At 47.2% G+C, this 12,906-nt stretch overlaps 1 protein-coding gene across 10 annotated transcripts in view; it reads right to left on the bottom strand.

Annotated features, from left to right (window-relative positions):
- Positions 1 to 12,906, bottom strand: part of TENM4 (teneurin transmembrane protein 4) — an 849,352-nt gene that overhangs the window by 49,595 nt on the left and 786,851 nt on the right. For all 10 annotated transcript variants that reach the window (XM_060403943.1, XM_060403939.1, XM_060403940.1 and 7 more), the window contains 2 exons: positions 5,854 to 6,086; positions 1,538 to 1,692 (listed from right to left, as the gene is read on the bottom strand). In XM_060403943.1, coding sequence (XP_060259926.1) covers positions 1,538 to 1,692; positions 5,854 to 6,086 — 388 coding nt within the window. The remainder of the gene's footprint in view (positions 1 to 1,537; positions 1,693 to 5,853; positions 6,087 to 12,906) is intronic.

Genomic DNA, 12,906 nt, shown 5'->3' with positions numbered 1-12,906 from the left:
CATCCTCAGGCTGTGGCCGCTTCCTGATGGGGTAAATCAAGCTTGCTTACAGACCGGAGAAGGAAACCCTAGAGCAAGCAAGGGGAAGCCTGCCAAATTGGAAAGACGGGTGGCAGAGAACAGATTCCCACTCAAGAGCATAACAATCAGTAGCTGGTACAGAGGGAAACCACACCAGCACCGGACAGGGAAGCAGCAGCTGCGGGATGGCTGGCAGCAGCCCTGAGGTCCAGGGAAGGGGCTTAGTGACACGCTGGGAGCAGGGGCGGGCACAAGCTGGGAAGCCTCCCAGCCTCCGTCACCTGTTGAACCCAGGCAGCAGGTTGGCAGTGAGTGGCAAAGGGCCTATATGCAGGCTCCCCTAGAAGCGAGGGTGTTTAAAAGCCAAGTGTGCCCATTGCTAACACCAACTTAAAATTTAATGCGATTTGAACCTCCTTGGATCTCTGGCTTTGCTAATCTTGACAAGATGGATATTCACTGATTCAGCACCGGCCAGGTTCTACTCAAGGATTGAGCAATAAAGGACACATCCTTTCTCAAGTCACTGTAGGACAAAGCAGGGACACGCAGAACAGCAGCCAGAACCTTGTGTCGCTAATGTTCAAACCCTGGTGTGGTAAGGTAAGTCCTTTCCTAACTGGCTCCAAAGCACACCTCCAGCTCCAACTCCTGCTACTTCCTTCTACGAACCCTATGCTCAGTGTTCAATCTTCCAATGTTCCTTGAATGTTTTCGGCCCACTAACATCTTTGTACCATTGCACATGCAGTTTCCATTGTGTGAAATGTCTCCTTTCTTCCTGTCACCCAACAAACTCCTATTCAACCTTCACAAGCTAGCACAAAGTCACCTCCTCCGTGAAAGCAGGACTAGAATTTCTGTTTAGTGATCACCTCCAGAGCGCTGAGTGGCGCTCGGAGCTCTTGCATACATCGTTTCCGTATTCTCAAGGCAGTCCTGCCAGGACAACATCAATTACTTCTATTTTAGAGATATGAAAAGCGAGGCTCAGAGGACCTCAGCAACTTGTCTAAAGTTATACAGCTGGTGAGTGGTAAAGCTGGGATTCAATCAATCCACTAATGAATTAATCAACAAACAAGTATTGGGTGTGCTGCTGTGTACCAGGAACCTGGTTACAGCAGAGGAAAGATGGACAGAATTCCTGTCCTCACGTAGCTTACAGCCTAGAGGGAGAATGGGCAATGTTCAAGTATCTGTGCATTCATGAGGTTACGGATTTAGATTTACACTGTTTGAGCTCTCCCGCCTTCGAGGGCTACATGGGGCAGATTCCTTCCGTCCTCCGGGTCTTCCTGTGTCACCCGCTTGTCACCTCTGATGGCGACCTTCCAGAGTCCCACACTGTGCTGGACTCTTCTGCGTGTCGTTAGTGCTCTTAAGAGGCCCTGCACCAAGAGTGTGCTCACAGCCTTGTGCAATACAAAGACCAACAGCCAGCAGGCAAGCCGGGTGCCCAGGAGAGGACAAGCATGCCGACCCAGGGCCCCAGCAGACGAAACCTTCTCCTTACCTGAGAGATATCCATCACAGAGTCACAGCTCAGGGGCCGGGCCGAGCTGAGATCGTTGGAGCCCAGCAGGGTGGAGATGACCCCGTTCTGATCAATGCGTCTGATCATGGTGCCGTCCACGAAATAGATCAGCCCCGACTTGTCCACTGTGATGCCTGGGGTGGAGAAGCCCAAACAGGACGTTCAGCCTTAGAGGTGGTTAACAACCCGCATACTCATGGAAATGATGGGTGCCCAGGGTGATGGGCACATCTCCTCTATGATTTGATTAGGTCTTCCCCATGACATTTATCCCCTCTCTGACGACAGCTGCCCAAGGGCTTGCACAAAGGGGATCAGCAGCCAGGTCTTCAGATTCCCCAGGCCTCTGGTTGTTCTACTTTGCTGCCTCTGGAGATATTTACTTATTATCTCAGTCATAAACAAAACCTGGACTCATAACTGCCGGGAGTTAAGCATTAGAGGCAGTGGCAAGGAGGAACATTTTCAATGAAAAAATGGTGGACTATGTAAATTAACCTACTTCTGAAGACCTGAAATTATAATCATCAAATCCCTTTGATGGCAGTAATTTTTCTTTTCTTCCAGGACAATCATCCCTCACGGTTTTCTAGTCTATTACTATTTGATGTTATTCTATTCTAATTTTTAATTTCTTTGGCCACACCATGCAGCTTGCGGGATGTTAGTTCCCTGACCAGGGATTGAACCAGGCTCGCTGCAGTGGAAGTATAGAGTCCTAACTACTGGACCGCCAGGGAGTTCTCTATTACTATTTTAGTTTCGGTGGTTATTTTAGAATTATAGAGCCCAGAAAAGAATCCTTTGGATTTGTGTAGGGAATATTGGTGAATTTAATGTCTAAAAAAGGCACAATGAATTATTCAACATTCCTTCCCTCCATTTGCTAGACTATCCCACCTGCTGACTTTCTCCAGGGCCACCTGTGTGACCTTGGGCAAGTCACTGGATGTCCTTGCAATTGTTTTCTTAGCTATGAGATGAAAAGACTGTTCTAGATCTATATTTCTCACTTTTGGATGTGTATGACAATCACCTGGGAGCTAGCTAAAATGCACCACTCCCCCAGGCACCCGGTTCACAAAATCTCAAGTGCAGCCTGAACATCTACCTGTATTTTTGACCAGTGTCCTGGGTGATAATGATGTAAAAAGATACAAATCAAAGTTTGAGAACCACTCTAGTAAGTGAGGACTTCTTAACCAGTGATATGGATAAGAATCACCTGAAGAATCTTTAAATACCTGTATTTATACACACGCATCTGCTTGGTCTCACTCCTGGAAATACCATTAATAATTCACAGGGTGGCTGGGACTAGGACCAAGGCTCACGGGTGATACTGACACCCCAGGTCTAGAATCACAGGAGTCAGACATACCCTGTAGAAGTGTGACCCGCTGAGGGGTCCTGGGCCTGAGAGACAGACAGGGTGTGCCCTTGAGGAACGCACGGTCTAGCTGAGGGGGCACAGGAATGACTTTGGACCCAGGGAGAGACAGAAGCCACAGCGGTTCATGGGGAAATAAAGGAGATTCTGGTCAGTTTCATCTTGTTTTCTCTGGGGGCAGGAACCGAAAGGAGGAGTCAGGAAAAGCTTCACAGAGGTGGAGATGTTTAAAGTTAAAAAGCCTCCCAGTTATATAACCTTGGGGTAGTCACTTCACTTCCAAGTCTCAGTTTTTTTCATGGATAAAATGCGGGTAATGACATCTGACCTGTGATAGTTAGCCCTTGATTACTGTAACGACTTAGAATTATGAGAACATGAAATCCACTCTGGGCTTGCTCTCAAGGGCCCACAGGTCTATGACCGGTCAGGAGGGTGGGGTTAGGACAGCCAAGGGCCTCTGCGTGATGAATATCCACGGGAGCTGGGCTTCCTCTTGCCCGCTGCCTTAGGCTGTTCAGGGCTGAACAGTGATTTCACGTGGAGGACCGTCAGCCTTAAAGTGGGGGACGTCCTCCTCCTGTCCCTGCTTAGAATATAAACTAATTTCATTCTTTAAGCACAGGTGCTTAAGACAGGCGCTTTCTTGTCTGTGTGGCTGTGCTTGGTCTTTCTCCTCCATCTACTATAGGACTGATGAATGCTCCAGGAACAACTGGGTTTCTTGTTTACAAAGCTGGCTGCACAGGCTAATAGAAGTGATGTGTGCTCTGATTAATGACTTCATTTTGTCTCCTTTTGTTGTGCTAAATAGATGGACATCTTTTCTCCTCGCTGTTGCACAGTGTCCGCACATCCTGGCACCCTTGTCATTTCTATCTGGGTTAATTACAGGCTTTGGGGCAACTTCCCTGCCACTACATCTGTGTGTGCGTGTGTGCGTGTGTGTTTGTTTCTGTGTGTGTGTGTGTGTGTGTGTGTGTGTGTGTGTGTGTGTGTGAAAGAGGAGGGTGGAGAACACATGTGTGTGGAGCAAATGAGAAAAGATCTTGAGAGAATAAAAATTCTCAGAAAAAAAACTTTTAATTTTAAGAGAATAGAACATTGCCACCAAAAGGGCTCTCACAGACCATTTAGCCCAATCTGCACATTTACTAAAGGAAAACTGAGGCTCACAAGGGGAGGTTCCAGAGCCGGGAGCTGCAGAGCAAAATCATAATGCAGGCGCCCTGAGTTCAAGCCTAGTGCTCTTTCCACTCAGGCTACTCTCTCAGTATTAGGAAATCGTAATTCAGAAGGAGATTAACCACAAGTGTCACAGACTTTACCCCATGGAGTTATTACCTGATCACTTCAGGTATGTAGTAGAGACATATAAGTAATGATACATGATATTCTGTATATACAATATAACAGGAATAGGAATTACCATTTATGAGATGTTTATCATGGGCCTGGTACCACTGTCCTAAGCAAGTATTTATATTCCTGATAACAGTTAATCTGGACTACAACTGTACAGTGTATTTCTATTTAGAGGAGGACAATGGGGCTCAGAGAGGTTAAACAACTCACTCAAAGTCACACAGCTATTAGGCGGCAACGGCATAGTGGTGGTGGTTTAGTCGCTAAGTCGTGTCTGACTCTGCGACCCCATGGACTGTAGCCCTCCAGGCTCCTTCATCCGTGGGATTTCCCAGGCAAGAGTACTGGAGTGGGGTGCCATTTCCTTCTCCAGGGGACCTTCCCAACTCAGGAATCAAACCCGCATCTCCTGCGTTGCAGGCAGATTCCTAACAGCTGAGCCACCAGGGATTCCCATCAGGTAGCACTGTCTGAATGTAAATACAGGACTGCCTGACTTCACAAGTCTACAGCCTACACTTGAAACCAAGCCCTGATATCTGGCACTACTGAAGAAAACTATTGCTCATGACATTTTTATAGGCCATCATATGAAGCATATTAATTTTGACTCTCAGCACAATTCTAGGAGGTAGACACAGAAGATATTATTACTCCTATTTTATTGACAAGGACCCTGTGGCTTAGACACCATAGGTCATTGGCTTTAGGGCCTGCACGGTGAACATGTGCTGATGGATGTCTGCTGACAACGATGGGTTCTCCTCCAAAAAGCCTTCCAGTCTCCTGGGCACAGGGGCGTCCCTTGGCTCTGGACTCTCAATGCACAGTTCTCTCTCCTTGCACCTCAGGGAGCACTTCTCCCCCTCTCCCATCTCTGTGATTCACATTCAGGTCTGATTTTTCTGCAAAAGTGAACTTATCTATGCACACACAGCACACTGCATACTCAGCAAATACTTGCTGAACAAGTGAATGGAAAGTAAGTGTGGGTGTGAAGAGGTCGAATTTTTGGAAGGCCTAAAAATTGAAACTTCAGAGTTGACCCATCCTATAGGACATGAACATGTGCAAAGATGATATACTACCACTTTTTTTTTTTTAAACAAACAATGACATGAAAGGCAGCATATACATCCAACGGGAGGGGACTGATAAATAATGGTACATCCATTTGGTGGAATACTATATAGCCATTAAAAGCGAATTCATAGAAGACTCTAGTGACATGGAGAAATATTCGTGATATATCACTTAGAAAAAAAGTAGGTTACTAAAACAACTTGTTTAATGTGACTTAATTTGGTTTGTTTCTGGTGAGCATTAGAGACACACAAACACTTAGAAAAAAAGCTAGGGGGAAAGATAGGAAATATTAATTGGGAATATTTCTGGCAGGTGGAATTATGACAGCTTAAACTTTCCTCTGTAGAGTTCTTAGCATTTTCCCACTTTTTTGCAATGATAAATAGGTTTAGCTTTTGGAAATGGAACTACCCCTACGAATGCTACTGAGAGCGTTTTGAAAGCCAAGCCTTACCCCTGGGGTTGGTAAGTGTGGCTTCCGTGGCTTTTCCACCATCCCCACAGCGAGTGTCATCGAAGGGGAGGCACTGGTCACCTGTCCCCGCCACCACCTCAGAGTTCTTGACGAGGTCCTTCACCACCACCGTGGACTTGATCTTGAAGACCCGCCGGCTGGTGGTGTCCGAGAGGAAGATGGCCCCACTCATGGGGTCTGTGGCCAGGTAGTATTTGTGTGCCGGGCTGTGACTGGAAAACAAGGACACACCAGCTGGTGAGCATTTTCTTCTTTCCTGACAGGCAGCCAGAGATACAGGACTTGAGATTAAGCCAAAGAGGAGACAATGTCCCTCTTTGGGGTGATGGTTCCCCAATTTTCCTGACCTCTGTGGTTGGCCTTTGCTTCTCACCCAACTATGAATACAAGCGCTTCTTGTTGATGACTGTCATGCCCAGCCAACAGTGCGATGCCTGTGTTTTCTTTAAAAAGATTATCCGTTGAGGCTGACCAGAGGTGGTCTATAAATTCAGACCAGAGACACGAAAGGATCTGACTTTGAAAAACACTTCAAAATGAAACAAAACAACACACAAGCTCTTCCCCCATGCAGCTTTTACAGCAGCTCCACCCCCATCTTGGGACTGACTGCTAAGGTCCCAGCCAGACTGGACCGCAGCCAGTGTCAGCGGCATCTTCTTTTGACACTCATGTTACACTTAACAGGGGCCCACTAGTCTCCTTCCTGCAGCCAGACCCAAATGAGCCACACGATTAGTCTGTGATTGGCAGCAACAGCCAAGGAAGAAGAAATGGGAGCTGTGCCGGTGATAGCTCTGTTTCTGCAAAACAGCCGCAGAGAGCAGGACGCGCTAACAGATGTGAAGCTAGATGGGGACTGTACAGAGATGATGGAGACGAGGCCGCATCTCTAGGCACAGGGCAGGAAAAATTGTGCAGGTTTGGGCTCAGATCAGTCTGGGTTCCATGTCTAGCTCTGTCATTTAGTGGTTCTGAAACCTGGGCAACTGACTGGGTCTCCTGAGCCTCAAGTTTTCTTCACCTGCAAAACGGGCATGTGAACCTTGCTGGTATATTGGGAACATTATATAAAATGTTACGTAAATTATATGAAAAATACTCAGCATAGTGCATGGCACACAATGCTGCGTGTGCTGTGCGTAGTCACTCAGCCGTGTCCGACTCTTTGTGACCCCATGGACTGCAGCCCGCCAGGCTCCTCTGTCCAGGGAGATTCTCCAGGCAAGAATACTGGAGTGGGTTGCCATGCCCTCCTCCAGGGGATCTTCCCAACCCAGGGATCGAACCCAGGTCTCCCACATTGCAGGCAGATTCTTTACCGTCTGAGCCACCAAGGAAGCCCACAGTAGGCACTTGATAATCCTAATTATTATTTTAATTATTAGTCATTATGTCTGTTTTTACCTTCGGAGAAGACTAAGAGTAGGTATCTCTTATTAAGCTGAATTTTGCTATCATGTCGTAATGATTTACAGTTTCTTCCCAGTCTAGGCCATTCCCTCACCACTTGCCATCAGCCATCCCGACAACTTGTCCCTCAAACATGTCTTCACGCCTCTTTGCACCTGTGGTTCCTGCTCTGGGGACCATCCTGTACCCTCCCATTCTCAGCCTGCTGACCTGCTATCCACTCTTCAGGTGTCAGCGCAAACGGCACCTTTTCTTTCAAACCTCCTCCAGCCTTTCTTCCCTATGCACTGAGATTCTTATTTTATCATATCTGGGTTACAGGACACTGGACATAATGCTCTGGCTATTTACTTATGTGTCTGTCTCCCAAAGTCTTCCCTGGGGGCTCAGGTGGTAAAGAATCAGCCTGAAACTCTTTGTGTTGCAAAGAGTCCAACAGAACTGAGCAGATAACACTTTGACTTTCCACTCTGTCTCCCTAGTCCTGTCACTACTTGATGGGAAGAGATGGGATTTTATTCTTTTCTGTGTTTCCAATGTTCAGCTTGATGCTTTTCTAGCCCACAGCAGGCATTAAGTGCATGAGATCTCCATTTTTAGTTTATTTAAACAGTATTTTCAATCAAATCACTTAGCTTTCTTGTAACTTCTCTCTTAGGAGTGGTGGTAACTGGAGAGATGCCCTATTTAGCTAGACATGTCCCCTGTGACTTTCCCTATAACAAGTGACAGATTTAATTTTCCCAGATGACACTGATTCTGGCTAAATAAAATGCACTGACCTTAGATCCTACTCTGCAATGCTGGGGCAGCCTTGAGCTTTCTGATTCTTGATGATGGCTGGAGGTCAATTTCTTTTCATATCACATAACAAACAGGTGCTATTCATCAAGGCAGAAACTGGGTCCTTGAGGAATATGGTGGGGCCCCTGTCCACTGAGAGTAGGCCCCCCATCCCAAGATTTTGGCTCACGTCTTTCTGCATCGACCCAGAGAAGCGCCACTTAGGAGACGTTTCTCAGATCGGTGAATTCCAGAAGAGGGTGGCATTTGGCTGACTGTTCAGCGGCCCCCTCTTTTGTGCCCCAGAACAAATTTGAGGCTGGGGTTTCATCAGCTAACCGTAAGGGAAAGAGCACTAGTTTTGAACCGAGAGAATGTGGGTTCTAGTTTGGACAAGCCACCTAAAAGTTTCCAGCAGCAGGCTCCTTAGCCTCAGATGCTGGTGTCCCTGCCCTGCTCTGCTCAGAGGCTTATCATCAGGATCAGTGAAATGATCCAGCTCAATAGCTCAGTGGCCCTTTCCAGGCGGCAGAGCTCTTGGACAACCTTCCACTCACTTCTTCCTCGGGCCACTTGCACTGGGAGCTGCACCCCCAGTCCTGGGGGCAGAGCTGCGGATGCGCGGGCTGCTGGTGTGGAAGCATCGGCCACCATCTCTGGGCGGCAGTTTGTCCCAGACATGGTGCCAGCCTTTTATATGCACCACCTCCTTTTCATCACAAATACCATGGAAGGCAGGTGCTTATTTAAAAAAAAAAACAAACAAAAAACAAAAAACAACTGCTTTAGAAACCTGAGATGAGAGATGTTTAGAACCCTGAAACTCGAGTAGGGCCAGACAGTACTAAGTCGCAGGATGGTGTTTCTCTCTGATCGGCTGGACGCCAGAGTCTGTGTTCGCTCTATTTCACCGTGCTGCTCCTCAGGGCCTAGGAAGCTCCTCTGCCTTCCTCGCCCAGGGCGCCTGCTCATCTCTTAGGACTTAGCTTCAGCATCACCTCCTCTGGAATACCCACCTCTCCCGGATTCTGGGGTCTCTGCTTGCCCCTCCTTCCTCTGTTGTGTCTCCACCAAACTCTCAGCACATTATACTTTTAGTACCTCCAGCACCTTAAGACCCTTTTCTGCTTGGCTGTCTGATTCCTCAAGGACGTCTTGGACTCTTTAGGGGCAGGGCCAGGCTTCAAGTTCCTGGTGCTTAGCTCCGAGCTGGTACAGAGTCAGTGTTCCAGGAAGGCCTGCTAACTGTATGAATCAGTGAGTAAATGCCTATTGGCTTCTCTGGGATTACAGACAGGAAACACCCACTGCTAAGGATCGTAGGGTGATGGTTCTCAACACGGCTGCACATCAGATTCACCTGGAAAACTTTTCTGTTTTTTAAAAACCCTCACCCATCACATCTGAAGGGCCTGGGTATCTGTCCCTTGAAGATCACTTGGTTGCTCCTGAGGCCCAGCTGGCTTTGGAAACCATGCCTTTAGAGCAGAGCTTTTCAAACTCTGACGTGCTCATGAATCATGTTAAAATGAAGATTTCAGCTTCGCAGTTCTAGGTGTGGTCCGAGAGTCTGCGCTTCTAATGAGTTCTCAGAGGATGCCGATGTTGCTTATCTGTACTTGGAGGAGTGGGGCCTTCCTTAGAATACTTTGCAAACCACAGATGCGAGAGATGGGACATGGCCCACTGCTGAGACCCCAGGCCTGGTGCTGTGGACAGGGACCCTGTCTGATCCAGTTCTGATCCGCAGTATCCTGGGCAGGGCTAGGCACAGAGCGGGCTCACAGTTCCACTGCCAGAGTTTGCGCAGGAGTTCCTGAGGACCTGCATTCTTTCCCACTTCCTTAAACACAACCTCGGTGCCTCTGGAAATCATGCAAAATCTTAGGGGCTATAAGGTATTAATCCTGAAGTAAATGAGCTGCAGTGGGCCTCACTCTAACCTCTATCTGGACAATGTAGAGAATTTCCTAGTAGGAGCTGTGAGCCCAGGAGTCTCTTGGCACCAAAGGCAACCTATCCCCTGTTCTGAGTGGGGATTTTCCCTCTCCTTCAGAATAAGACCTGCTTTGTGCAAAGGGGTGTCCTTTGACCACATCAGGTAGCAGCCTTGGCAGACCTTAATCCACTGGTTCTTGGAACTAGTAGAAAGAGCTTGAGCACTGGAACCACACCGACAGGGGTTCAAACACCAGCCCCGTCACCCACATGATAGGTGACCTTGGGCAACTTATTACTCTGAGCCTCAATTATTTGTCATCTGAGAAATAGGCATAATCATAACTACTTCCAAGGGCTACTTTGAGGACAATGTTACTGCACAATGAAAAACACCAGTATGTCATACTTAATACTGTCTGTCTAACCTATTTTCTGAGGCAACTAAGGAATCTCTTCGAGTTAACATAGTATGTGTAGCTGGGTTTGACAGAGATTTGTTGTTCAGATGTAGTTCTGAACAATAGACTTCAAACATTCCTCCATGACCCTAGAGGAGAGATCTGGGAGGAAGTGAGGACCCTTAATCCCTCAAGGAAGGCAGGGAGGACAATGCCCAGGGGACTGGGGGGTCTCTATGCTGAGCAAGCCCAGCACAGAGTGGTGGGCTGAATTAAGGTTGTAAAGGCAAAAGAGAGAGAGAAAGATACACCCATGTAGGCTGAGTCCTAGCCTGAGCCTCTAGTTCCTTGGAGCAGCTGGAACAGTAAATGCTAATGGATTAAGAGGACGGAATTTCAGAATTTCTTTATTCCATTTCTGGCATTTACTGATGGGAACACTAAAGCTCTGAGAGAGGGAGGGATTTGCCAGTATCCAGGTGCCAGTTAAAATCAGAGCTGGAGCCCAGGTCTTCTCCCTCCTGACTGTCCTTAGAAAACTAGAAGGCAGAAAGAAATTCCATTTTCCCCTTCTACTTTGGTTCACTTTCAAAATAGGTTTTAGCACCTGGGAAAACAATGAATTGAGAGAGGGCAGGGAGCCAGCTCTGAAATCACACCATGGGTACATCAAAAGATCACTAAACTGCACAAACAAGAGGTACCAAAATCACGACTCAATTCATAGATGATGCCGTTGGAAAGCAGGAAAGCTGTGTGACCAGCCCAAGGCCACACGAATGCGCGCAAAGCTGGACGAGCACCCTGGCTTCTGACTCTTGCCAGCTAGGTCCCCCCGTCTCCTAGCTGTGGCCCAGGCAGTCACCACCACTGACTGGAGGTTTTAATGGGAAGTGCTAGGTTTCCATCCAAGATCTTCATATGAAATGTACTGTGTTTGCTAAAAAACTGAACTTGAGGGCACATATAGTTCATAGTTCAGTAACATCCGTACCAAGTTCTTTGGATACCTCTATTCTATTTCAGTGTCAGGAAAAATACTCCTCCTCTGAGAAGGGGGCATATTTTCCCATTTCTGGTAACGTAAACCCTGAAAACAATTATGCTTCTCTGTTTAATCTGACTGCTAGGAAGCTCAGGGTCCTATCTGATGTGTAATCACATATATGTGTTTTCTCCTTTTTCCTTTTGTTCCCAAATTCTATTTAATTTACTTTAATACATGTGTCTTTGGTTGTAAGAAGACTGAATTCCTTTTCAGGATAGACAGCGACATCATCATCATCATCTAATTGTTATGGAGACGATAATGATAGTAACAGTAACAATAATAACAATAACAATAATAAAAATAACAACTCATTAGAGTGCCTGGCACAATGCTAGATACTTTGTAAATAGCCTCTGTATCCCATATAACAATCTCCAAAGGAGATTTTATTATCTTCAAATTAGAAACTAATGCTCAGATAGATTTAAACAGTTTTCCAAGGTCACACAATTGAGAGCTTCAGTTTCCTCATCTGTAAACTGGATGTATCATGAGAAACTACTTCAAAGGCGGTCTGAGGGTGCATTTCTATAATCCATGTAAAACGCTTAACCTGCTTTCTACTACACATTAAGCGCCCTCTACACATTACTATTATTATCTTAAAAGAATATATGTGATTGCCATGTTATTACTATAATTACACAGACACGGACATACTCACTGTTGGATTGGGATCTGTCTGACTCTCTACTGTCCTTATCTCAAGTAAGTGCCCACCCACGTGCCAGTCTGATCTGCGCCCACCAGGTAACTGAGAGCCACGTGGGTGGTAGTGCAAGCCACTCCCCATGTGCCATGGCTGCTGCCAGGCCACCCGGACGCGTGGGAGGCGGGGGGACTCTGAGGTGACCATCACCTAGGAGGCGGACGAGCGCCACAGCCCGGGGACGTCAGTGTGTCTGACGAGGGCCACTGCTCTTGCTGCAGGGCCACTGGGAGCCTACACAACAGATCTACTCTGTGACAAAGCTCCTGTTTGGGGCTTCTCCCTGTGGGTGGCGTGTATGGCCTGAACATCCTCCCCCATCTGGCCTTGCTGGCAGATCTCCTGGAGCGGTCCCTTGGTATCCCAGCCTCCAAACCCGAGGCACCTGGGAATGCCCAGAGACGGACGAATCTGCAGCCTATCTTCTGCCAGGATCTCTGCCTGATTGAGTCCTTCTCACGGCATTCCCACTGTGATCCTCCAAGTCACTCAACACAGTGGGGATAATCTCCTCCTTCACGCCCAGGATAATCAGACTAGGGTGTGCAAATTACTCTGCCAAGGTTAAAATTTCCCCCTATTACTCAGCCTGTCATGTCCACAAACGACCAAAATAAATGCTGTGCTGTGCCCGAGACGAAAGGAGCTCAGGCTCTCCTTACCCGCCTTCACCATTATTAATGACTTTCTTTCACTATAGCTGATATACCCCCAATCAGATCCAATCACAGAGGAGT

This window comes from Ovis aries, chromosome 21 (genome assembly GCF_016772045.2).
Source record: "Ovis aries strain OAR_USU_Benz2616 breed Rambouillet chromosome 21, ARS-UI_Ramb_v3.0, whole genome shotgun sequence".
NCBI classification, from domain to species: domain Eukaryota; kingdom Metazoa; phylum Chordata; class Mammalia; order Artiodactyla; family Bovidae; genus Ovis; species Ovis aries.
Note: the sequence above shows the minus strand (reverse complement) of the source record. Positions and strands in the feature narration are given on the sequence as shown.